The sequence below is a fragment of the Carcharhinus amblyrhynchos genome, chromosome 31, assembly GCF_965287045.1.
Source record: "Carcharhinus amblyrhynchos chromosome 31, sCarAmb.v2.hapA, whole genome shotgun sequence".
NCBI lineage: Eukaryota > Metazoa > Chordata > Chondrichthyes > Carcharhiniformes > Carcharhinidae > Carcharhinus > Carcharhinus amblyrhynchos.
Genome location: NC_137354.1, coordinates 23,374,788 through 23,401,226, shown reverse-complemented (window position 1 = coordinate 23,401,226; position 26,439 = coordinate 23,374,788). Strand labels below are relative to the sequence as shown.

General features: G+C 49.8%; 1 protein-coding gene across 1 annotated transcript in view; it reads left to right on the top strand.

Moving 5' to 3' along the window:
• The window catches only part of LOC145360476 (PDZ and LIM domain protein 1-like), a 114,806-nt gene that overhangs the window by 35,208 nt on the left and 53,159 nt on the right, over positions 1–26,439 (top strand). The window contains 1 exon segment of the mRNA XM_080215697.1: positions 17,210–17,361. Coding sequence (XP_080071823.1) covers positions 17,210–17,361 — 152 coding nt within the window.

Here is a 26,439-nt window from a genome sequence, read left to right as displayed (position 1 = left end):
GCGATTAGGGATGGGCAATAAATACTGACCCAGCTAGCAGCACCCGCGAGTGGACAAAAAAAAGATTGAAATTTAATATACGTACAATATCGAACCACAGGCAGAATTCTGCTGCTATTCTGGTTACTCGTTCCCTTGCTATAGAGGGAACTAGAAAAACATCAAAACTGAGGTGAAACACAATAGCGAAAGCAATTTTTGGTTCTGTAGCTGTCAAAGAGGAAGTGAAATTCTGAATGGTGTAAATGAGTATGAAACGGAATGAGTAAATAAATATTTTGAATTTTTGCGCATGCAAAGCAAGTACAATCAGTGAGTTCAAAGAAGTTGATATCTTAGGCAAATTAGTCAAAATTTAGGTTAGTGGTTAGCACTAACAGCGCCTCACGGCACCAGGGACCCAAGTTGGATTCCCAGCTCGGGTCACTGTCTGTGTGGAGTTTGCACATTCTCCCTGTCTCTGCGTGGGTTTCATCGAAAGAAATGTTAGAAACAGTGCCGAAGGAGGCTATTCGGCCTATCGAGTCTGCACCCACCACAATCCCGCCCAGACCCTATCCGCATCACCCTACATATCTACCCCACTAATCCCTCTGACCTACACATCTTGGGACACTAAGGGGCAATTTAGGACTAATCAACCTAACCTGCACATCTTTGGACTGTGTGAAACCGGAGCACCCAGAGGAAACCCACGCAGACACTGGGTGCTCTGGTTTCTTCCCAAAGATGTGCAGGTCAGGTGGATTGGCCATGCTAAATTGCCCCTTAGTGTCCAAAGATGCGCAGGTTAGGTGGATTGGCCATGCTAAATTGCCCCTTAGTGTCCAAAGATGCACAGGTTAGGTGGATTGGCCATGCTAAATTGCCCCTTAGTGTCCAAAGATGCGCAGGTTAGGTGGATTGGCCATGCTAAATTGCCCCTTAGTGTCCAAAGATGTGCAGGTTAGGTGGATTGGCCATGCTAAATTGCCCCTTAGTGTCCAAAGATGTGCAGGTTAGGTGGATTGGCCATGCTAAATTGCCCCTTAGTGTCCAAAGATGTGCAGGTTAGGTGGATTGGCCATGCTAAATTGCCCCTTAGTGTCCAAAGATGTGTAGGTTTGGTGGATTGGCCATGCTAAATTGCCCCCTAATGTCAGAGGACCAGCGAGGATAAATGCACGGGGTTGTGTGGATAGGGTCTGGGTGGGATTGTGGTCAGTGCAGACTTGATGGGCTGAATGGCCTCCTTCTGCACTGTAGGATTCTATGATTTTGTTTGATGAAAAGGATTATCAGAGTGCTAATCCATAAAACACACTCTATCTCAGCGTAAGACTTTATTCATCATTACAAAAGGGTATTGGACACTGGGAAAGTATCAGTGAAATGACAACCTAATGTGGCACCATATTGGAAAAAAAAGCTCAAAGTTACTTAATCAATCAATTCCATTATGGTCTACATTTATCAGGAATGAATTTGTGGATTACTGTACAATAATGATCCAGTGAAGAATAGTCATCATGGATTCAGAAGGGGAGCTGATAGCCTAGTGGTATTATCACTAGACTATTAATCCAGAAACTCCGCTAATGTTCTGGGGGACCCGGGTTCGAATCCCGCCACGGTAGAATTTGAATTCAGTAAAAAAAAACCTGGAGTTAAGGCTCCACTGATGTCCGTGAAACCATTGTCAGGAAAAATTTATCTGGTTCACTAATGTCCTTTAGGGAAGGAAATCTGCCATCCTTACCTGGTCTGGCCTACATATGACTCCAGGGTCACAGCAATGTGGTTGACTCTCAACTGCACTCCAAGGGCAACTAAGGACGGGCAATAAATGCTGGCCAGCCAGTGACACCCATGTCCCACCAAAGAAGCAAAGCAAATAGCATGCTGGGCCTCTATTACAAGAGGGTTGGAATAGAAGAATAAAGAGGTGGCATGGTGCAGAGAACTGGGGGAAGATTCTTTTCGGACGCCTTCCCCACTTCTCTGAGAAATGACCAGCATCTTTCAGACTCATAACCTCCGCCACAGAGAAGGAGAAGGGCAGCAGGCATATGAGAACACTATTACCTCTATCTCACGTGCTATCTTCATATTGCCGCTGCTACATCATTGCTAAGTCAAAATCTGGAACTCTGTTCTAAACGGCAATGGAGATCTTTGGCACAAGGAGCTTTGGGCTCAGGAAGTCTCATCTTTATCTGCTCTTGGAGGCCTTTGGAGCCCGCAACCATTCAAAGATCATGACTTATCTGTGGCTTAGTTCCTTCAACTTGGCACAAATGTTACTAGCCACTTAGCCACCAAGCCTGAATGTTGTCTGGATCTTGCTGTGAGTTGGCATGGCCTCCTTCAGTATCTGAGGAATTGCAAATGCAACAGACCACGGTAAACATCGGTGACTATCCCCACTTCTGTCCTTCCAGGAAGACGGTTATTGATAAAATAATTCATCGGTGAATACCGTTGCTCTGTTGACATGCAAGTTCCTGTTGTCCCTGTGGTCTGAGTTTGTATTGAGATGCCTGTATCACTGTTTGAGTCCAAGAGAACCCATGATGATGCCCAGAAGAAAAGCTGAGGAGTTCTCCTGGTTTCTTGACCAACATTCCTCCTTCAATACCAACAGATTTACCTCTTACTCATTGTAAGTAAATTGGACCAAATGATTGTAGGAATAGGAGGCCATTCAACCCTTTGAGCCTGTTGTGCTATTCAATACAATCATGTTTGATCAGTGCGTTTCCCCCACATCCCTTCATCTCACTGACATTTAGAAATCTATCAACCGCTGCTTTAAACCTTCTCAATGATCCAGTAAAGAACAGACCCCACTTGGAGTACTGTGCGCAGTTCTGGTCGCCTCAATACAGGAAGGATGTGGAAGCTATTGAGAGGGTGCAGGGGAGATTTACAAGGATGTTGCCTGGATTGGGAGGCATGCCTTATGAAGATAGGTTGAGGGAGCTAGGTCTTTTCTCCCTAGCAAGACGAAGGTTGAGAGGCGACCTGATAGAGGTTTATAAAATGTTGAGAGGAATAGATAGGGTGGATTCTCGGAGGCTATTTCCCAGGGCTGAAATGGTCGCTACGAGAGGACACAGGTTTAAGGTGCTGGGGAGCAGGTACAGAGGAGATGTCAGGGGTAAGTTTTTCACTCAGAGGGTGGTGAGTGAGTGGAATCGGCTGCCGTCGGTGGTAGAGGCAAACTCGCTGGGGTCTTTTAAGAGACTTCTGGATGAGTATATGGTATTTAATGGGATTGAGGGTTATAGATAGGCCTGGTAGGTAGAGATATGATCAGTGCAACTTGTGGGCCGAAGGGCCTGGTTGTGCTGTAGTGTTCTATGCTCTAGTTCAAAGATGTGCGGGTTAGGTTGATTGGCCATGCTAAATTGCCCCTTAGTGTCAGAGTGATTATCGTAGAATCATACAGTACAGAAAGAGGCCATTCGGCCCATCGAGTCTGCACCGACCAGAATCCCATCCACGTCCTACCCCCATATCCCTATCCATTTACCCACTAACCCTTTTAACCTATGCATCTCAGGACACTAAGGGGCAATTTTAGCCTGGCCAATCAACCTAACCCACGCATCTTTGGACAGTGGGAGGAAACCGGAGCACCCAGAGGAAACCCATGCAGACACGAGGAGAATGTGCAAACTCCACACAGACAGTGACCCGAGCCAGGAATCGAACCCAGGTCCCTGGAGCTGTGAAGCCACAGTGCTAACCACTGTGCTACCGTGCCGCCCGAATGATTAGGAGGGTAAATATGTGGGGTTACGGGGATGGGATCTGGCTGGGATTGTTGTTGGCGCAGGCTCGTTGGGCCAGATGACCTCTTCCTGCCCCGTAGATCCTGTGATTCTACGACTGAGCTTCCACAGCCCTCTGAGATTGAGAATTCCAAAGATTCTCCATCCTCTGTGTAAAGAAATTTCTCCTCCTCTCAGTCCTAAGTGTGGCGTGCAAGTTCTCGGAGGGTCATGTGACCTGTTTGGCCAATATGGTTAGAGTGTGCGAATCCTGGAGCTGAGTGTGGATATTCCTTTCCAATCTGGAATCATGGAATACCGGAACCTTTATATCACTGTGTAAACAGTCACTGACCTTAAACCATTCATTTATTAATCCACTTGATGGTCATCTTAGCAAGAGAATGTAGCTATACTTCCTGAGGGGAGTGACCCGCATAGCTCCATGTCCCTATTCCTGAATATGGCCCTTCAAGAAGACATTGGTGTTGGGTTTTAGTATGTTTTTAACTGTGAGGGTAACCAAGGCCCATAGTGCGGCACATCTCACAAGATTTGATTTGATTTCTTATTGTCACATCTTAGGAGACAGTGAAAAGTATTGTTTCTTGTGCCTTATACAGACAAAGCTTACCATACTTTGGGGCGGCATGGTAGCACAGTGGTTAGCACTGCTGCTTCACAGCTCCAGGGACCTGGGTTCAATTCCCGGCTCGGGTCACTGTCTGTGTGGAGATTGCACATTCTCCTCGTGTCTGCGTGGGTTTCCTCCGGGTGCTCCAGTTTCCTCCCACAGTCCAAAGATGTGTGGGTTAGGTTGATTGGCCATGCTAAGAAATTGCCCCTTAGTGTCCAGGGATGCGTAGGTTAGAGGGATTAGTGGGTATAATATGTAGGGATATGGGGGTAGGACTTGGGGTGGGATTGTGTTCGGTGCAGACTCGATGGGCCGAATGGTCTCTCTCTGCACTGTAGGGTTCTATGATGATACATAGAGTACATAAGGGAGTAGGAAAGGAGAGGGTGCGAAATGCAGTGTTTTAGTCACAGTTAGGGTATAGAGGTTGATCAGCTTAATGCGAAGTAGGTCCATTCAAAAGTCTGATGGCAGCAGGGAAGAAGCTGTTCTTTATTTAGTTGGTACGTGACCTCAGACTTTTGTTGCATCTTTTTCCTGATGGAAGAAGGTGGAAGAGGGAATGTCGGGTGTGTGGGGAGTTCTTGATTATGCTGGCTGATTTTCCTGAGGCAGTGGGAAAGGTGGATGGAGTCAATGGATGGGAGGAGGCTGGTTTGAGTGATGGACTGGCCTTCGTTCACAAGCTTTTGTAATTCCTTGCAGTCTTGGGCAGGGCAGGAGCTGTGATGCACCCAGAAAGAGTGCTTTCTATGGTGCATCTGTAAAAATTGGTGAGTCGTAGCAGACATGCCAAATTTCCTTAGCCTCCTGAGAGAGGAGAGGCGCTGGTGGGGCTTTCTTAACTATAGTGTCAGGGACTCGGACAGGGGTGTTGGTGATGTGGACACCTAGAAACTTGAAGCTCTGGATTATTTCCACTTCGTCCCCGTTGATGTGGACAGGGAAATATCCAAGCTTCCTGAAATTGATGACAATCTCCTCGATGCTGAAGGGAGAGATTCTTGTCGCTTCACCAGTTCACCAATCTCGTTCCTGTACTCCGTCTCGTCATTGTTGGAGTGTAACGATTAGAAGTGACTGAGTTGCGTGACACCCACTTGAGAAGCAATGGGTGTCGCCCGATTGTTGCCACTCCGTCATTCAATTGAACTTTCCACGCGTGGCCCAGAATGTAATTGGACTCTGAGAGTCTGCGTTCCATCGCGACTGCGGACGTTTGCCCTCTCTGCTAGTGCGTTCTGCATCTTGGAAGGGGTTGAACAGTCACGGAAAAAAAGTGGAATTAATGTGCACGGTTTTGTGCGTAAATAAAATCGCTACCAGATGCTTAAAATACTCCTCAGATCAAATGTGTCAGAGTTTCTGCACCCTTGCTGCCTGACTGTTCTGTCATTTTGAAAAGTTAAATGCAATCTGAAGCCACGATATTGTATTTAGCTTTGTACATTAAGAAGGAAGTGAGGATTATATTTCATTGAAGCAACACAAAATGCTGGAATCGTACAACAGAGGAGGGGAGTAATTGGCTCATCCAGCCTGTGAGTAATATCCAGTTAGTCCCCTTCCCCAGCTTGCTCCCTCTCATCCTGTGTGCCTGGGTGGCACAGTGGGTTAGCACTGCTGCTTCACAGCTCCAGGGACCTGGGTTCGATTCCCGGCTCGGGTCACTGTCTGTGTGGAGTTTGCACATTCTCCTCGTGTCTGTGTGGGTTTCCTCCCATAGATGGTAGAACCCTACAGTGCAGAAAGAGGCCCTTCGGCCCATCGAGTCTGCACCGAACACAATCCCACCCAGGTCCTACCCCCATATCCCTACATATTGTACCCACTAATCCCTCTAACCTACGCATCCCTGGACACTAAGGGGCAATTTCTTAGCATGGCCAATCAACCTAACCCGCACATCTTTGGACTGTGGGAGGAAATCGGAGCACCCAGAGGAAACCCACGCAGACATGGGGAGAATGTGCAAACTCCACACGTGCGGGTTAGGCTGATTGGCCGTGCTAAGTTGCCCCTTAGTGTCCCAGGATGCATAGTTCAGAGGGATTAGTGGGTAAAATGTGTAGGGATATGGGGATATTTGTAGTCTATTTTGTAGTCTGCAGAGGGATCTAGATAGGCTGGGCGAATGGGCCAGGAAATGGCAAATGGAATTTAATGTTGGCAAGTGTGAAGTTGTCCACTTTGGTAGGAATAATGGTAGGAAGGACTATTACTTACGTGGCGAAAAACTGCAGCATGCGACGGTGCAGAGGGACCTCGGGGTCCTTGTGCATGAGTCGCAAAAACCCAGCCTGCAGGTGCAGCAGGTGGTCAGGAAGGCGAATGGGATGCTGGCCTTCATAGCGAGGGGGATTGAATATAAAAGCAGAGAGGTCTTGTTGCAACTGTACAAGGCACTGGTGAGGCCGCAGCTGGAGCACTGTGTGCAGTTTTGGTCACCGCACTTACGCAAGGATATTTTGGCCTTGGAGGGAGTGCAGAGGAGGTTTACTAGGCTGATACCGGAGTTGAGGGGGTTGAGCTATGAGGAGAGGCTGAATAAACTAGGCTTGTACTCGTTAGAGTTTAGAAGAATGAGGGGAGATCTCATTGAGACATATAAGATGATGAATGGGATGGATAGGATAGAGGTGGAGAGACTCTTCCCGCTCAGAAAGGACAGTAGGACTAGGGGGCACAGCCTGAAGATAAAGGGGGGGTGGTTTAGAACAGAGTTGAGGAGGAACTTCTTTACTCAAAGGGTGGTGAATCTCTGGAATTCTCTGCCCGTTGAAGTGGTGGAGGCTGCCTCGCTAAATATTTTTAAGACACGGGTTGATAGGTTTTTGATAGGCGAGGGGATTAAGGGTTATGGGGAGAGGGCGGGAATGTGGAACTGAGCCGCGACAGATCAGCCATGATCTTATTGAATGGCGGGGCAGGCTCGAAGGGCGAGATGGCCTACTCCTGCTCCTATTTCTTATGTTGTTATGATAGGGTCTGGGTGGGATTGTGTTCGGTGCAGACTCAATGGGCCGAAGGGCTTCTTTCTGCACTGTAGGGTTAGAACATAGAACATAGAACACTACAGCACAAACAGGCCCTTCGGCCCACAAGTTGCGCCGATCACATCACCTACCTACCTACAGACCTATCTATAACCCTCAATCTCATTAAACCCCATATACTCATCCAGAAGTCTTTTAAAAGACCCCAGCGAGTTCGCCTCCACCACCACTGATGGCAGCCGATTCCATTCACTCACCACCCTCTGAGTGAAAAACTTACCCCTAACATCACTTCTGAACCTCCCTCCCCGCACCTTAAATCTGTGTCCTCTCGTAGCGACCATTTCAACCTGGGGAAATAGCCTCTGAGAGTCCACCCTATCTATTCCTCTTAACATTTTGTAAACTTCTATCAGGTCGCCTCTCAACCTTCGTCTCCCCAGGGAAAAGAGTCCCAGCTCCCTCAACCTAACTTCATAAGGCATGCCTCCCAGTCCAGGCAACATCCTTGTAAATCTCCTCTGTACCCTTTCAATAGCTTCTACATCTTTCTTATAGTGAGGCGACCAGAACTGCGCACAATACTCCAAATGAGGCCTGACAAGGGTCTTATAAAGTTGCAGCATTACCTCCCGACTCCTCAACTCAATCCCTCGATTAATGAAGGCCAGTACACCATACGCCTTCTTGACCACCTCCTCCACCTGCGAGGCCGATTTAAGAGTCCTGTGGACCCGGACCCCAAGATCCCTCTGCTCCTCAACACTACTCAGACTTCTGCCCTTGATAGTGTACTCGTTCATCCCGTTGGTTCTGCCAAAATGGACGACTACACATTTATCCGCGTTGAAGTCCATCTGTCACTTCTCCGCCCAGTCCTGCATCCTATCTATGTCCTGCTGCAACTTTTTCCGTCCTTCCAGATCATCCACAACACCACCGACCTTCGTGTCATCAGCGAACTTACTTACCCATCCCTCCACTTCCTCATCCAGGTCATTTATGAAAATGACAAACAACAAGGGTCCCAGAACAGATCCTTGAGGCACTCTGCTGGTGACTGACCTCCATTCAGAAAAAGCCCCATCCACAACCACTCTCTGCCTTCTGCAGGCAAGCCAGTTCTGGATCCACAAGGCCAAAGGCCCTTGGATCCCATGCCCTCTCACCTTCTCAAGAAGTCTTGCATGGGGGACCTTATCAAACGCCTTGCTGAAGTCCATGTACACTACGTCCACGGCACTTCCTTCGTCAATGTGTTCAGTCACATTATCGAAGAACTCAACTAGGCTTGTAAGGCACGACCTGCCCTTGACAAATCCATGCTGACTATTCCTGATCATGTCAAACCTCTCCAAATGTTCGTAAATCTTGTCCCTCAGAAGCCTCTCCATCAGCTTACCAACCACTGAGGTCAGACTCACCGGTCGGTAATTTCCCGGGCTATCTCTGTTCCCTTTCTTAAAAATAGGAACTACATCCGCAATCTTCCAATCCTCTGGAACCTCTCCCGTCTCCATTGACGACGCAAAGATCATCGCCAGGGGCTCTGCAATCTCTTCCCTCGCCTCCCACAGTATCCTGGGGTACATCCCATCTGGTCCCGGCGACTTATCTACCTTGATAGAATTCAAAAGTTCCAACACATCCTCCTCCTTAATATTCACGTACTCAATCCTTTCCATCTGCTGCAAATCCATAACAAAATCTCCCAGATCGGCTTCCACCGTGAATACTGAGGCGAAGTACTCGTTAAGCACCTCCGCCATTTCTTCTGGTTCCACACAAACCTTTCCCCCCTCACCTTTTATAGGTCCTATCCCTTCTCTTCTTATCCTTTTACCTTTCACATATTTATAGAAGGCCTTGGGATTCTCCTTAATCTTACCCGCCAAGGTCTTCTCATGACCCCTTCTGGCTCTCCTAATTTCCCTTTTAAGTTCCCTCCTACAGTCCTTATACTCCTCAAGATCTTTAACATCTCCTAATTCCCTGAACCTCTTGTACACCTTCCTTTTCTTCCTGACTAGGTTCAACACATCCTTTGTGCACCATGGTTCCCTCGACCCACCAAAACCCCCTCGTCTCATCGGAACGTTGTCATTCAGAGCTCCAGACACACATTCCTTGAATATCTGCCACCTTCCTTCGGTACCTTTCCCTAAGAACGCCTCCTTCCAGTTTATTTGTCCAAGTAACTTCCTGACTTCTTCGTATCTCCCCTTACCCCAGACAAACACCTTCCTAGCCTGCCTGATCCTATCTCGTTCCAACGCAATTGTGAAGGAGATAGAATTATGGTCACCATATCCAAGATGCTCTCCTACCGAAAGATCCATCACCTGCCCTGGTTCATTTGCCAGTACCAGGTCAAGTACAGCCTCTCCCCTCGTAGGCTTGTCCACATACTGTGTCAGGAAACCCTCCTGAACACACCTAACAAACTCCTCCCCATCTATACCCCTTACCCTAGGGATATTCCAGTCGATGTTTGGGAAATTGAAGTCTCCCATCACGACAACTCTGTTATTAAAACATCTCTCCAGAATCTGTTTCCCTATTTGCACTTCAACTTCCCTGTCACTATTGGGCGGCCTATAGATTACACCCAGCAAAGTTTTCGACCCTTTGCTGTTCCTAACTTCCACCCACAGAGATTCTGTAGACAATCCCTCCACGACATCCTCTTTCTCTGTAGCCATGACACTATCCCTGATCAACAGTGCCACGCCACCACCCCTTCTGCCACCCTCCCTGTCCTTCCTGAAGCACCTGAAGCCTGGCACCTGAAGTACCCAGTCCTGTCCCTGAGACATCCAAGTCTCCGTAATGGCCACCACATCACAATCCCAAACAGCCATCCACGCCCTAAGCTCATCTACCTTATTCACTATACTCCTTGCATTAAAATATATACACTTCAGCCCCTCAGTCTGGGCATTTCCCATCTCCACCACCTGTCTAACCTCCCTCCCATACTGCCTGCGGTCCTCCCCTACCTGGGAGCGAACCTCCTCTGTCCCAGTTTCCCCAACACAGTTCCCTCCCCCCATGATTCTATGATTCTATGTGGCTGTGTGTTAGCAGCACTTGTAGGGAGGGGGATCCTATGGGAGGGGGGCCGGGAGATGGAGTGAAACTGTCTTTAATCATTAAGCAGTGCTGACAGTGCTCTTGCTGAAACGAGAGATGGAATGCAGTCAGGGGTAATGTGGGCTGTGCTTTGTCTGCTCAGGAGGTGGAACGCTCGAGCAGGCTAAGTCTGGGAAAAGAGTCCATAGTGAGAAAGGCACTGGAATGTTGCAGAAAGTCAGGGAGGAAATAATGGGGGTTCTGACCGCAATCATCTCTGGACAGGGAGCACAGAATATAAAAGCAGGGAGGTCTTGCTGCAACTGTACAGGGCACTGGTGAGGCCGCAGCTGGAGTACTGTGTGCAGTTTTGGTCGCCGCACTTGCGGAAGGATATATTGGCCTTGGAGGGAGTGCAGAGGAAGTTCACTAGGCTGATACCGGAGATGAGGGGGTTGGACTATGAAGAGAGACTAAATAGACTGGGTCTGTACTCGTTGGAGTTTAGAAGGATGAGGGGGGATCTTATAGAGACGTATAAGATAATGAAGGGGATGGATAGGGTAGAGGTAGAGAGATTCTTCCTGCTTAGAAAGAATAGCAGGACTAGAGGGCACAGCCTCAAGATAAGGGGGGGGGGGCAGTTTAGATCAGAGTTGAGGAGGAACTTCTTCACTCAAAGGGTGGTGAATCTCTGGAATTCTCTGCCCGTTGAAGTGGTGGAGGCTGCCTCGCTAAATATATTTAAGTCACGGGTAGATAGGTTTCTGATAGACAGGGGAATTAAGGGTTATGGGGAGAAAGTGGGAAAGTGGAACTGATCCACTTCAGATCAGCCATGATCTTATTGAATGGCGGGGCAGGCTCGAAGGGCTAGATGGCCTACTCCTGCTCCTATTTCTTATGTGCCAGGAACATGTGGTGTCAATATAAATCTGCTCAGTGAAAGATAAATGGAAGTCTGTCGATGTGGATACTTCTGCATGGTTATTTTCAATGTGTAGTATTTAACGGGGGCCTTGGGGTTCTGGTCAGAGAGCTGGCAGGAGCCCGGTGTTACCTCCTGTGGGAATGGGCTTGCTGAATTAGAACCATAGAACTCTACAGCACAGGAACAGGCCCTTTGGCCCTTGGCTGTGCCAAACCATTTTTCTGCCTAGTTCCCACTGCATCATATCCCTCCACACCCCTCTCATCCATGTATCTATCCAAGTTTTTCTTAAATGTTAAAAGTGACCCTGCATTTATCCGGCAGCTCATTCCACACTCCCACCACTCTCTGCGTGAAGAATCCCCCCCTAATATTCCCTTTAAACTTTTCCCCCTTCACCCTTAACCCATGCCCTCTGGTTTTTTTTCTCCCCTAGCCTCAGTGAAAAAAGCCTGTTTGGATTCACTCTATCTATACCAATCGCATCTTATACACCTCTATCAAATCTCCCCTCATTCTTCTACACTCCAGGGAATAAAGTCCGAACCTATTCAATCTCTCTCTCTGTAACTCAGTTTCTCAAGTCCCGGCAACATCCTTGTAAACCTTCTCTGCACTCTTTCAACCTTGTTACTTAGCAGTCAGGCGGTTCACTGGCTAGCAGTGGGTCTTGCCAGTGGCCAGAGGGGTGGGAATCCTGCCCCACGCGAGCTGTCGCCCATTCAGGCTGGCAGATTCCAATGCGGGCAGCGCCACTGGAGTACAGCCACAGGCCTGTGATAGGATGACGGCATGTGTGACCCTGAGTCAGATTCCTGACACTTTATATTCTCCCTCACTGAGACCACCTCCTCCTAATCTGATCTAATTTTGATTTATTATTGTTACATAAGTATACAGTGAAAGGTATTGTTTCTTGCGTGCTATACAAAGCATACCGCTCATAGAGAGGTGAATGAGAGAGTGCAGAATGTAGTGTTACAGTCATAGCCAGGGTGTAGAGAAAGAGGGCGGCACGGTAGCACAGTGGGTTAGCACTGCTGCTTCACAGCACCAGGGTCCTGGGTTCGATTCCCGGCTCGGGTCACTGTCTGTGTGGAGTTTGCGCATTCTCCCCGTGTCTGCGTGGGTTTCCTCCGGGTGCTTCGGTTTCCTCCCACAGTCCAAAGATGTGTGGGTTAGGTTGATTGGCCATGCTAAAATTGCCCTTATTGTCCTGAGAAACATGGGTTAGAGGGATTAATGGGTAAATGCGTAGAGATCTGGGGGTAGGGCCAGGGTGCGATTGTGGTCAGTGCAGACTCGATGGGCCGAATGGCCTCTTTCTATACTGTAGAGTTTCTATGATTTCTATCAACTTAATGCAAAGTAGGTCCATTCAAAAGTCTGACAGCAGCAGGCTAGAAGCTGTTCTTGAGTCGGTTGATACGTAACCCCAGACTTTTGTATCCTTTTCCCGAAGAAAGAAGGTGGAAGAGAGAATGTCCGGGATGCGTGGGGTCCTTAATTATTCTGGCTGCTTTTCCAAGGCAGTGGGAAATGTAGACAGAGTCAATGAATGGGAGGCTGGTTTGTGTGATGGATTGGGCTACATTCATGACCTTTTATAGTTTCTTGGGCAGAGCAGGAGCCCAGACCAAGCTGTGATACAACCAGAAAGAATGCTTTCTATGGTGCATCTGTAAAAGTTGGTGAGAGTTGTAGCTGACATGCCAAATTTCCTTAGTCTTCTGAGAAAGTAGAGGTGTTGGTGGGGCTTTCTTAACTATAGTGTTGGCATGGGGGGGGACCAGGACAGGTTGTTGGTGAGCTGGACACCTAAAAACTTGAAGCTCTTGACCCTTTCTACTTCATTTCCATTGATGTAGACAGGGACATGTTCTCCTTTATGCTTTCTGAAGTTGATGACTATCTCCTTCATTTTGTTGACATTGAGGGACAGATTATTGTTGCTGCACCAGTTCACCAGATTCTCTATCTCATTCCTGTACTCTGTCTCATCATTGTTTAAGATCTGACCCACTACTGTGGTGTCATCAGCAAACTTGAAAATCGAATTGGAGGGGAATTTGGCCGCACAGTCATAGGTGTATAAGGGGTATAGTGAGGGGGCTGAGAACACAGCCTCGTGGGGCACCGGTGTTGAGGATGATCGTGGAGGAGGTGTTGTTGCCCATCCTTACTGATTGTGGTCTGAGAGTTAGGAAGTTCAGGATCCAGTCGCAGAAGGAGGAGCTGAGGCCCAGGCCACGGAGTTTAGAGATGAGTTTCGTATGGGCAGACCACCTAACCAGTACATCGGGTGGCACAGTGGTTAGCACTGCTGCCTCACTGCATCAGAGAGCCAGGTTCGATTCCCAGCACGGGTCACTGTCTGTGTAGAGTCTGCACGTTCTCCCCGTGTCTGTGTGGGTTTCCTCTGGATATTCCGGTTTCCTCCCACAGTCTGAAAAATATACTGGTTAGATGCATTGGCTATGCTATATTCTCCCTCGGTGTGCCTGAACAGGCACTGGAGTGTGGCGACTAGGGGATTTTCATTGCAGTGTTAATATAAGCCTACTTGTGACGCGAATAAATAGACTTAAACTTTTATCTTTGGACATTAAGGGGCAACTTACAAACCAAATCCATCTAACCTGCACATCTTTGGACACTAAGGGACAATTTAGCATGGCCAATCCACCTAACCTGCACATCTTTGGACATTAAGGGACAATTTAGCATGGCCAATCCACCCATTCTGCACATCTTTGGACTGTGGGGAAACCAGAGCACCCGGAGGAAACCCACACAGATTGTATTGCTGCCTGTGAGATCTTGCTGTGCCACAGGTTGATTGCCAAGATTTCTTACGATGTTGGAACCGGGACACACTTGGAAAAATTCATCTTTGACTTCAGACTTTGAGGTTGTAGAAAGTGCTACATATTTGCGAGGTCTTTGTTGGCTGGATAGAGCTGCTGGCCAGAAATAAAAGATCTAAAAATTACTCCCTACTAGGACAGCTGGGACTGTGGAATATCGTCAGTTTGAGATAGTACTTGTGAGAAAAAAATGAATCTGTATCGACTCCTTCCAAATTTGGGTGCCTGTCAGTCTACCCACTGCCAAAGCCTATTAACATTTTAACTTGCTGAAGAATGTTTCCTATCTCTGTAACTTCCTCCAGCCCTAAAACATTAATAAGCTTACATTCCTCCCATTCTAGACTCCTAATTGAATAATCTGCTATCACCCACTCTCCAGTCTCTTCAGGAAGCATGGCATCTTGGGCCGTTATTTATAGAGATTATTCATAGAATTCCCCCAGTGCAGAAGGAGGCCATTCAGCCAATTGAGTCTGTACCAATTCCCCAGCAGATTTGACCCATGCCTTATCCCCAAAATCCCACCTTGCCAATCCCCCTAACTTGCACATCCTTGGACACTAAGGGGCAATTTAGCATGGCCAATCCCCCTAACCTGCACATCTTTGGATGCTAAGAGACAATTTAGCATGGCCAATCCACCTAACCTGCACATCTTTGGATGCTAAGGGGCAATTTAGCATGGCCAATCCACCTAACCTGTACATCTTTGGATGCTAAGGGGCAATTTAGCATGGCCAATCCACCTAACCTGTACATCTTTGGAGTGTGAGAGGAACCGGAGCACCCGGAGGAAACCCATGCAGACACGGGGAGAATGAGCAAACTCCACACAGACAGACACCCAAGGCTGGAACTGAACCCAGATCCCTGATGCTGTGAAGCAGCAGTGCTAACCACTGTGCCACCATGCCACCTCTTGTACAACGCCCAAGAATTTTCCATTTACCATTGGGCTGTCTCCAGCAATGGTCAAAAACATCAGAGAAAGCCAAAAAGAGAGGTTTGCTTTTTTATGGCACGTTGTATGACCTCAGGCCATCCCAAAATGATTTACAGTTAATTGAACACTTCTATAAACAGAGGCAGAAGAAATTGAGTCACCCTGGTGACAGAGAAAAAAATGGCAACCGTTATGTGCACAGCATGATCCCACAGGCAACAAGGTGAAAATGACCTGTTGCAGTGATTTATTATTGTCACATGTGCAGCGAGACAGTGAAAAGTACTGTTTCTTGCGCGCCAGACAGGCGAAGCATACCATTCATAGAGTACACGGGGAGAAGGAAAGGAGAGGGTGCAGAATGTAGGGTTACAGACATAGAAAGGGTGCAGAGAAAGGATAGCAGGACTAGAGGGCACAGCCTCAAGATAAAGGGGGGGGAGCAGTTTAGATCAGAGTTGAGGAGGAACTTCTTCACTCAAAGGGTGGTGAATCTCTGGAATTCTCTGCCCGTTGAAGTGGTGGAGGCTGCCTCGCTGAATATATTTAAGTCACGGGTAGATAGGTTTCTGATAGACAGGGGAATTAAGGGTTATGGGGAGAAAGCGGGAAAGTGGAACTGATCCACTTCAGATCAGCCATGATCTTATTGAATGGCGGGGCAGGCTCGAAGGGCTAGATGGCCGACTCCTGCTCCTATTTCTTATGTTCTTAGAAAGATTAACTTTAACACAAAGTCGGTCCATTCAAAAGTTTGATGGCAGCAGGGAAGAAGCTGTTCTTGAGTCAATTGCTACGTGTCCCTCAGACTTTCGTATCTTTTTCCTAACAGAAGAAGGTGGAAGAGAGAATAAGAACATAAGAACATAAGAAATAGGAGCAGGAGTAGGCCATCTAGCCCTTAGAGCCTGCCCCGCCATTCAATAAGATCATGGCTGATCTGTCGTGGCTCAGTTCCACATTCCCGCCCTCTCCCCATAACCCTTAATTCCCTTGCCTATCAAAAACCTATCAACCCGTGTCTTAAAAATATTTAGCGAGGCAGCCTCCACCACTTCAACAGGCAGAGAATTCCAGAGATTCACCACCCTTTGAGTGAAGAAGTTCCTCCTCAACTCCGTTCTAAACCGCCTCCCCTTTATCTTGAGGCTGTGCCCCCTAGTCCTACTGTCTTTTTTGAGCGGGAAGAGTCTCTCCACCTCTATCCTATCCATACCATTCATCATCTTATACGTCTCAATGAGATCTCCCCTCATTCTTCTAAACTCCAACGAGTACAAGCCCAGTTTATTCAGCCTCTCCTCATAGCTCAACCCCCTCAACTCCGGTATCAGCCTAGTAAACCTCCTCTGCACTCCCTCCAGGGCCAAAATATCCTTGCGCAGGTGCGGCGCCCAAAACTGCACACAGTACTCCAGCTGCGGCCTCACCAATGCCCTATACAGCTGCAGCAAGACCTCCCTACTTTTATATTCAATCCCCCTCGCTATGAAGGCCAGCATCCCATTCGCCTTCCTGACCACCTGCTGCACCTGCAGGCTGGGTTTTTGCGACTCACGCACAAGGACCCCCAGGTCCCTGGAATGTCCGGGGTGTATGGGGTCCTTAATTATACTGACTGCTTTGCCGAGGCAGCGGGAAGTGTAGACAGAGTCAATGGATGGGAGGCTGGTTTGTGTGATGGACTGGGCTACATTGATGATTCTTTCTAGTTTTGTGCGGTCTTGGACAGAGCAGGAGTCATAGCGAGCTGTGATACATCCGGAACGGATGCTGAGGGGTGATGAATAAATACTGGCAAGGACACCGGGAGAACTTGCTTCCTCCTCCTCTTCCAGGTAGTTTCCTGAGATCTCTCACAGCTGTAAGGGTGTCTGCTTCGGGTTGTGTCTTGGCTGACGTGCAGCGGGGCGGTGGGGGAGAGCTGGAGAGCAAGAGAGAAAACAAAAATGCGGATCTAACCTTTGATTCACTGGTGATCACCGTGCCCCATTCCTCTTGTCAGATAACTCCAGGGAGCAAAGCAGAAGCTGCCAAACTCTGCATTGGGGATGTGATCTTGTGCATTAACGGGGAGACGACAGATGGGATGACTCATCTGGAAGCTCAGAGCAAGATCAAAGGATGTGCAGACGAGCTGACCTTCCTGATTGCCAGGTACAACTTCTATTTTCACATTGAAATAGAAAACATTACACTTCCTTTCTTGACTGGGTATCAGTTGCAAGTAGTCCACTATTGATGAATGGTGCTCTTCCAGGATAGAAGATGCCGGGGAGGGCGATGGCTTCGTGGTATTATCGCTAGGCTATAAATCCAGAAACTCAGCTACTTTCTGGGGACCTGGGCTCGAATCCCCCCCACCATGGATGATGGTGGATTTTGAATTCCATTAAAAAATACCTGGTATTAAGAGGCTACTGATGACCATGAAACCATTGTTGGAAATTACCCATCTCGTTCACTAATGTCCTTTAAGGAGGGCAATCTGCCGTCCTACCCAATCTGGCCTACTTGTGACACAGCAATGTGGGTGATTCTAAACTGCCCTGCAGAGGGAAACTAGGTGAAGTAACTAAGTTCTAGTAACACCAGCACATCCAATACACAACAGCTCAAAACCCTAAGAATAACTTGCACACAGGGAAATGTGATGTGCCACAGGCGGTTGGTCTGTACATTCTTATCCACTGCTGCTGTTTTGTTTTTAAATGTTATTAAACTCACTTTGTTCATGAAGACATTTTCTCCCACCCACTAATTCAGAGATTGGGCTGTGTTTTTATTCTCCAGTCAGTTTGTGTTTTGTCCTCAGCAATGCAGCTAGTTCATATCCATCCCTTTTTTTTTAAATCAGGCTTCCAATTATCTCTCCCTCTTCCTCAAAAGGAAGCCTCTTCCCCTCCAACAGACAGTCCAACCATTCATAGATTCAGAGAAACCCTACTACAGTGCAGAAAGAGGCCCTTTGGCCCATCGAATCTGCACCGAACACAATCCCACCCAGGTCCTACCCCCATATCCCTACATATTATACCCACTAATCCCTCTAACCTACACATCTCTGGACACTAAGGGGCAATTTTAGCATGGCCAATCAACCTAACCTGCACATCTTTGGACTGTGGGAGGAAACCGGAGTACCCGGAGGAAACCCACGCAGACACGAGGAGAATGTGCAATCTCCGCACAGACAGTGACCCGAGCCGGGAATCGAACCCAGGATCCTGGAGCTGTGAAGCAGCAGTGCTAACCACTCTGCTGCCCCTTGACATTCAATGGCATCACCATGGCTGAATCCCCCCACATCCCGGGGGTAACCATTGACCAGAAACTGAACTGGACTCAGCTGTATAAACACAGTGTCTACAAGAGCGGGTCAGACGCTAGGAATACTGCGGAGAGTAACTCACCTCCTGACTCCCCAAAGCCTACCCACCATCTACAAGGCACAAGTGTGATGGAATAGTCCCCACTTACCTGCATAGATGCAGCTCCCAACAACACTCGAGAAGCTCAACACCATCCAGGACAAAGCAGCCCCACTTGATTATCACTCCATCCACAAACATTCATTCCCTCCAGCACCAGTGATGAACAGTGGCAGCCGTTTGTACATCTACAAGATGCACTGCAGTAATTCTCTGAGGCTCCTTAGGCAGCACCTTTCAAACCTATGGCATCAGATATCTGGGAACACCACCACCTGGAGGTTCCCCTCCAAGTCATAGGAACATAAGAAATAGGAGCAGGAGTCGGCCATCTAGCCCTTCGAGCCTGCCCCGCCATTCAATAAGATCATGGCTGATCTGAAGTGGATCAGTTCCACTTTCCCGCTTTCTCCCCATAACCCTGAATTCCCCTGTCTATCAGAAACCTATCTACCCGTGACTTAAATATATTCAGCAAGGTAGCCTCCACCACTTCAATGGGCAGAGAATTCCAGAGATTCACCACCCTTTGAGTGAAGAAGTTCCTCCTCAACTCCGTTCTAAACCGCACCCCCCCCTCCTTATCTTGAGGCTGTGCCCTCTAGTCCTGCTATCCTTTCTAAGTGGGAAGAATCTCTCTACCTCTACCCTATCCATCCCCTTCATTATCTTGTAAGTCTCTATAAGATCCCCCCCATCCTTCTAAACTCTAATGAGTACAGACCCAGTCTATTCAATCTCTCCTCATAAGCCAACCCCCTCATCTCCAGTATCAGCCTAGTGAACCTTCTCTGCACTCCCTCCAAGGCCAATATATCCTTCCGCAAGTGCGGTGACCAAAACTGCACACAGTACTCCAGCTGCGGCTCACCAGTACCCTGTACAGTTGCAGCAAGACCTCCCTGCTTTTTTTATATTCTATCCCCCTCGCTATAAAGGCCAGCATCCCATTCGCCTTCTTGATCACCTGCTGCACCTGCAGACTGGGTTTTTGCGACTCGTGCACAAGGACCCCCAGGTCCCTCTGCACCGTAGCATGCTGCAGCTTTTCGCCTTTTAAATAATAATCCCTCCTACTATTACTCACCATTCTGACTTATTTATTTTGTTTATTTATCAGCGTCACAAATAGGCTTACATTAACACTGCAATGAAGTTACTGTGAAAATCCCCTAGTCGCCACACTCCGGCACCTGTCCAGGTACACTGAGGGAGAATTTAGCACGGCCAATGCACCCTAACCAGCACGTCTTTTGGACTGTGGGAGGAAACCCATGCAGACATGGGGAGAACATGCCAACTCTGCACAGAGAGTGATCCAATCTGGAAATTGACCCCGGGTCCCTGGCGCTGTGGCTGGGTCAAAATCTTGGAAATGCCTGCCTAACAGCACTGTGGGTGTACCTACACCACATGGACTGCAGCAGCTCAAGAAGGCAGCTCACCTTCTCGAGGGCAACTAGGGATGGACAAGAAATGCTGGCCTAGCTAGCGACGCCCATGTCCCGTGAATGAATAACAAAAATAAAGAAATTATTAGAGCTCTACAATTTGCAGAAGCAGGAGACACCCTTACTGAGCGGAGAAACACTCTGGTAAATGATGCTGATCTACGCGGGGATGGGACTTGCTGAGGAGTAGCCCAGCCCGGTATCTGAAACGATTTTCCGACGGTAGCACAGTGGGTTAGCACTGCTGCTTTCACGGCCCCAGGGACCTGGGTTCGATTCCCGGCTGGGGTCACTGTATGCGTGGAGTTTGCACATTCTCCTCGTGTCTGCGTGGGTTTCCTCCGGGTGCTCCGGTCTCCTCCCACAGTCCAAAGATGTGCGGGTTAGGCTGATTGGCCGTGCTAAGAAATTGCCCCTGAGATGAATCGGTCGGAGGGATTAGTGGGTAAATGTGTACAGATATGGGGGTGGGCTTGTGGTCGGTGCAGGCTCGATGGGCCGAATGGCCTCTTTCTGTGCTGTAGGGTTTCTGTGAACCCCGTTTTCAGCATTGAGAAAGCTGAAAACACGACAGGGCCTCAGGGTGAATGATAAGCCTATTTGCACAGTGAGGAAAGCCCCTTACCCCCTCTTACAAAGAACAGTACAGTACAAGAACATGCTCTTTGACCCAATAAGACTGTGTGCCGACACAGAACTCCTTTCTAAACTAATGTCCTTTTGCCCTTACGCAGTCTGTATCCCTCCGTGGGGTGGGGGGGGGTCTCTACAGTAACCGTAGCGACAAAGTGGTATTCTGGGATGCTAAAGCTCATTCAAATCAGTGTGGACTTGACCTGGTCAAACTGGTCAGTGGAAATTCACCCAATGGCACCAGTGGATGAGAGTCTCGCCAAAGCTCGGGTGTTTCTCGCGGGTTAGTGCAGGCTCGATGGGCCAAAGGGCCTCCGTACGATTCCATAAAATCAACATAGACGCGCAAAATTGGACGTCAACAGTGGCTTTGGACGCTTGCCTCTGGACGAAGAATCGAAATCGCTAAGCTTGCCGTTCAGAAATGCCTCAGCACCCGAGATATTCCAAACAGCGATGTCTCAAACCTCGGGATGCCACCTACACACCGTCCTGGCACACCGATCGTCAAGGCAGATCTTGGCTGTCGAGTGAGAGCAACTCTCAAATGTTGCCTGGTCTGGAGGGTATTAGCTAGCAGGAGGGGTTGGAGAAACTCGGTTTGTTCTCATTGGAACGACGGAGGTTGAGGGGAGACCTGATAGAGGTTTACAAGATTACGAGGGGCATGGGCAGAGTGGGTAGTCAGATACTCTTTCCGAGAGTAGAAAAGTCAAGTACTTGGGGACATAGGTTTAAGGTGAGTGGGGAAAAGTTTAGAGGAGAAGCTCCCACAGTGCGGCGCTCCCTCAGCACTGACCCTCCCCACAGTGCGGCGCTCCCTCAGCACTGACCCTCCCCACAGTGCGGCGCTCCCTCAGCACTGACCCTCCCCACAGTGCGGCGCTCCCTCAGCACTGACCCTCCCCACAGTGCGGCGCTCCCTCAGCACCGACCCTCCCCACAGTGCGGCGCTCCCTCAGCACTGACCCTCCCCACAGTGCGGCGCTCCCTCAGCACTGACCCTCCCCACAGTGCGGCGCTCCCTCAGCACCGACCCTCCCACAGTGCGGCGCTCCCTCAGCACTGACCCTCCCTCAGCACAGCGCTCCCTCAGCACTGACCCTCCCACAGTGCGGCGCTCCCTCAGCACTGACCCTCCCTCAGCACAGCGCTCCCTCAGCACTGACCCTCCCTCAGCACAGCGCTCCCTCAGCACCGACCCTCCCCACAGTGCGGCGCTCCCTCAGCACCGACCCTCCCCACAGTGCGGCGCTCCCTCAGCACTGACCCTCCCTCAGCACAGCGCTCCCTCAGCACTGACCCTCCCTCAGCACAGCGCTCCCTCAGCACCGACCCTCCCCACAGTGTGGCGCTCCCTCAGCACCGACCCTCCCCACAGTGCGGCGCTCCCTCAGCACCGACCCTCCCCACAGTGCGGCGCTCCCTCAGCACTGACCCTCCCTCAGCACAGCGCTCCCTCAGCACTGACCCTCCCTCAGCACAGCGCTCCCTCAGCACTGACCCTCCCACAGTGCGGCGCTCCCTCAGCACCGACCCTCCCACAGTGCGGCGCTCCCTCAGCACCGACCCTCCCACAGTGCGGCGCTCCCTCAGCACCGACCCTCCCACAGTGCGGCGCTCCCTCAGCACCGACCCTCCCACAGTGCGGCGCTCCCTCAGCACCGACCCTCCCACAGTGCGGCGCTCCCTCAGCACTGACCCTCCCCACAGTGCGGCGCTCCCTCAGCACTGACCCTCCCCACAGTGCGGCGCTCCCTCAGCACTGACCCTCCCACAGTGCGGCGCTCCCTCAGCACTGACCCTCCCACAGTGCGGCGCTCCCTCAGCACTGACCCTCCCCACAGTGCGGCACTCCCTCAGCACTGACCCTCTGACAGTGCGGCGCTCCCTCAGCACTGACCCTCTGACAGTGCGGTGCTCCCTCAGCACTGACCCTCCCACAGTGCGGCGCTCCCTCAGCACTGACCCTCCCACAGTGCGGCGCTCCCTCAGCACTGACCCTCCCACAGTGCGGCGCTCCCTCAGCACTGACCCTCCCACAGTGCGGCACTCCCTCAGCACTGACCCTCCCACAGTGCGGCGCTCCCTCAGCACTGACCCTCCCACAGTGCGGCGCTCCCTCAGCACCGACCCTCCCCACAGTGCGGCGCTCCCTCAGCACTGACCCTCCCTCAGCACAGCGCTCCCTCAGCACTGACCCTCCCACAGTGCGGCGCTCCCTCAGCACCGACCCTCCCACAGTGCGGCGCTCCCTCAGCACCGACCCTCCCACAGTGCGGCGCTCCCTCAGCACCGACCCTCCCACAGTGCGGCGCTCCCTCAGCACCGACCCTCCCACAGTGCGGCGCTCCCTCAGCACTGACCCTCCCACAGTGCGGCGCTCCCTCAGCACTGACCCTCCCACAGTGCGGCGCTCCCTCAGCACTAATCACCTTCAGCTCAGCATTGAAAATGTGAGGTAAGCTTTTTTTTACGCAGAGGGTGGTGAATGTCTGGAACTCAGGGCCTGGGGAGGGGGTGTGAGCAGGTACGATAGTGGCATTTAAGGGGCAACTAGACAAATACATGAATAGGATGGGAATGGAAGGGTACGGACTCTAAGTGCGTACGGTTTTAGTTTAGGTGGGCATCGTGATCGGTGCAGACTTGGAGGGCCGAAGGGCCTGTTCCTGTGCTGGACTTTCATGGAGGGAGTGCAGAGGGAGGTTCACTAGGCTGATACCGGAGATGAGGGGGTTGGACTACGAAGAGAGACTCAATAGACTGGGTCTGTACTCGTTGGAGTTTAGAAGGATGAGGGGGGGATGTTATAGAGACGTATAAGATAATGAAGGGGATGGATAGGGTAGAGGTAGAGAGATTCTTCCCGCTCAGAAAGGATAGCAGGACTAGAGGGCACAGCCTCAAGATAAGGGGGGGGGCAGTTTAGATCGGAGTTGAGGAGGAACTTCTTCACTCAAAGGGTGGTGAATCGCTGGAATTCTCTGCCCGTTGAAGTGGTGGAGGCTGCCTCGCTGAATATATTTAAGTCACGGGTAGATAGGTTTCTGATAGACAGGGGGATTAAGGGTTATGGGGAGAAAGCGGGAAAGTGGAACTGATCCACTTCAGATCAGCCATGATCTTATTGAATGGCGGGGCAGGCTCGAAGGGCTAGATGGCCGACTCCTGCTCCTATTTCTTATGTTCTTATATTCTGTTTACCCCGAGTTAAGCGTCTGCTCTTAATCCTTGGCCGATTGTGACAGTAATATTGTCGCGTGGCGTTGATAAATATGCCCAGCTGCCCCTAACCCCAGTTAACCCCTTTTTTTGATTCACAGGAAAAGACTTGCATTTATCCAGCAGCTTATCCCGTCTCTCCCCCCACTACCCCCTCCCAAAGCCCCCCAAAACAGAAACACACTACCAGCCCACACAAACCATCTGTGTGCCAAGCTTGTTTCTGCTGCAGGGTGCCGGTGAGGTGGGGGGGTTACTGATTTATATATATTTTTCTGACGTGTAATCGAGATGGCATGACAGAAATGTGCCGTCAGACCATTCTCAGGGAGGCATTCTGGGGCCGTCTCCTGTGGCTGCTAACCATTCCGGGGAGGTGTTGAGTAAATAGCTGTTGTGAAGTGGAGCAGGCTAACAATAGAGTCCTGTGCCTCTCTGTGTGCCCATATACAGACATGGGATCCGTGTGCCCTCCCCATTGTTCTATTCAACCTTCCTCCATGGCGCGTTCCCATGTAAGGGATGGGCTGACCTGCGTTGATAGAGTCCAGCTCGTGCTAATTTATGTGAAATTCTAACCTCGGAGCCTCGGAAAGATGACGGTTTTTGGTGTAACTATTATTTTGGCAGCGTGGGCTGGTTTTAAACAGAATTGTCGAGCTGTCTAGCCTTAACTGTTCAAGTCCCCTGGCGAGCACTCTTTACACCGAGCAGAAAGGAAGTTCTTTATCAGCTCAGGAGACGACTAAAGATCTGAAGACGAAAGATTTATCTCCGCTGGTCAATGGTTTCAGCTGCATTGAAGAGCAGAGTTGGTTTAGTTGGGTGACCTCGAATAGCCTTTGCTCACTGGCTCCCAGTCCGGCCGACCCTCCATTTTGAAATTCCGGCCAACCCTCCATTTTGAAATTCCGGCCACCCCTCCGTTTTGAAATTCCGGCCAACCCTCCATTTTGAAATTCCGGCCACCCCTCCATTTTGAAATTCCGGCCAACCCTCCATTTTGAAATTCCGGCCTACCCTCCATTTTGAAATCCTGGCCAACCCTCCATTTTGAAATTCCAGCCAACCCTCCATTTTGAAATCCTGGCCAACCCTCCATTTTGAAATTCCAGCCAACCCTCCATTTTGAAATTCCGGCCTACCCTCCATTTTGAAATCCCGGCCGACCCTCCATTTTGAAATTCTCCATCTTGGATCCAAGGCCGCAACTGCTGGTCATCTACGTAACCTTTTCCAGTCCAAGATCTCTTTGATCCTCCGATTCTGGCCTCTTGCTCATCCGCAATTTCCTTTGGCCCGCGGTTGGCAGTCGTGGTTAGCACTGTTGCCTCACAGCGCCAGGGACCCGGAGTTTGATCCCGGCCTCGGGTGACTGTCTGTGTGGAGTTTTCCCTGTGCCTGGGAGGAAACCGGAGCACTCGGAGGAAACCCACGCACAGTCCAAAGATGTACAGGTTCGGCAGGTTAGCGGGGTCAGTACATGGGGTTACAGGGATAGGGTCTGGGTGGGACTTGTCAAGAGTTGGCGCAGGCTCGATGGGCCAAGTGGCCTCCTCCTGCACTTTAGGGATTCTCGGATTCTATACATGCAGCTGCCTGGGCTCTAAAACTCTGTCCCATGTGCACATGCAAATTAGGAGCAAGAGTAGGCCATTCAGCCCGTCAAGCCCATTCCACCATTCAATAAGATCATGGCTGATTTGATTGTAGCCTCAATCCCACATTCCTGCCAACCCCCCGATTAAAGCTTGTGAAGAATTTCTCCAGCTCTGCCTTATAAATGTTCAAAGACTCTGCTTCTACTGTCATTAGAAGGGAGTTCAAGAGACTCACCACCCTCTGAGAGAAAAAATATTCTCCTTGTGTCTGTCTTAAATGGGCGATCCCTTATTTTTAAACAGCCATCCCTAATTCTTCCCACAAGAGGAAACATCCTCTTCATATCTGTCCTGTCAATACCCCACAGGATCCTAAAGGTTTCACTCACCTCTTGTTCTTCTAAACTCCAGTGGATATGAACCTCAGCCTGTCCAACCTTTCCTCATGAGACAACCCATCCGTTCCAGGTATTAATCTGGTGAACCTTCTCTGAACTGCTCCTAATGCACTTACCACTTTCCTTCGGTAAAGAGACCATAATACCGTACGTAGATTGTCAGAGAGGATGCTGACTGGAAGCTCTAACATAGAGTCATAGAATTCATAGAAAATCTCAGCTCAGAAACAGGCCTTTTGGCCCTTCTTGTCTGTGCTGAACCATTTTTTGCCTCGTCCCACTGACCTGCATTTGGACCAAATCCCTCCACCCCCCTCTCATCCATGAACCCGTCCAAGATTTTCTTAAATGTTAAAAGTGACCCCGCATTTATCCGGCAGCTCATTCCACACTCCCACCACTCTCTGCGTGAAGAACCCCCCCCAAGTATTCCCTTTAAACTTTTCTCCTTTAACCCATGCCCCCTGGTTTTTTTTCTCCCCTAGCCTCAGTGGAA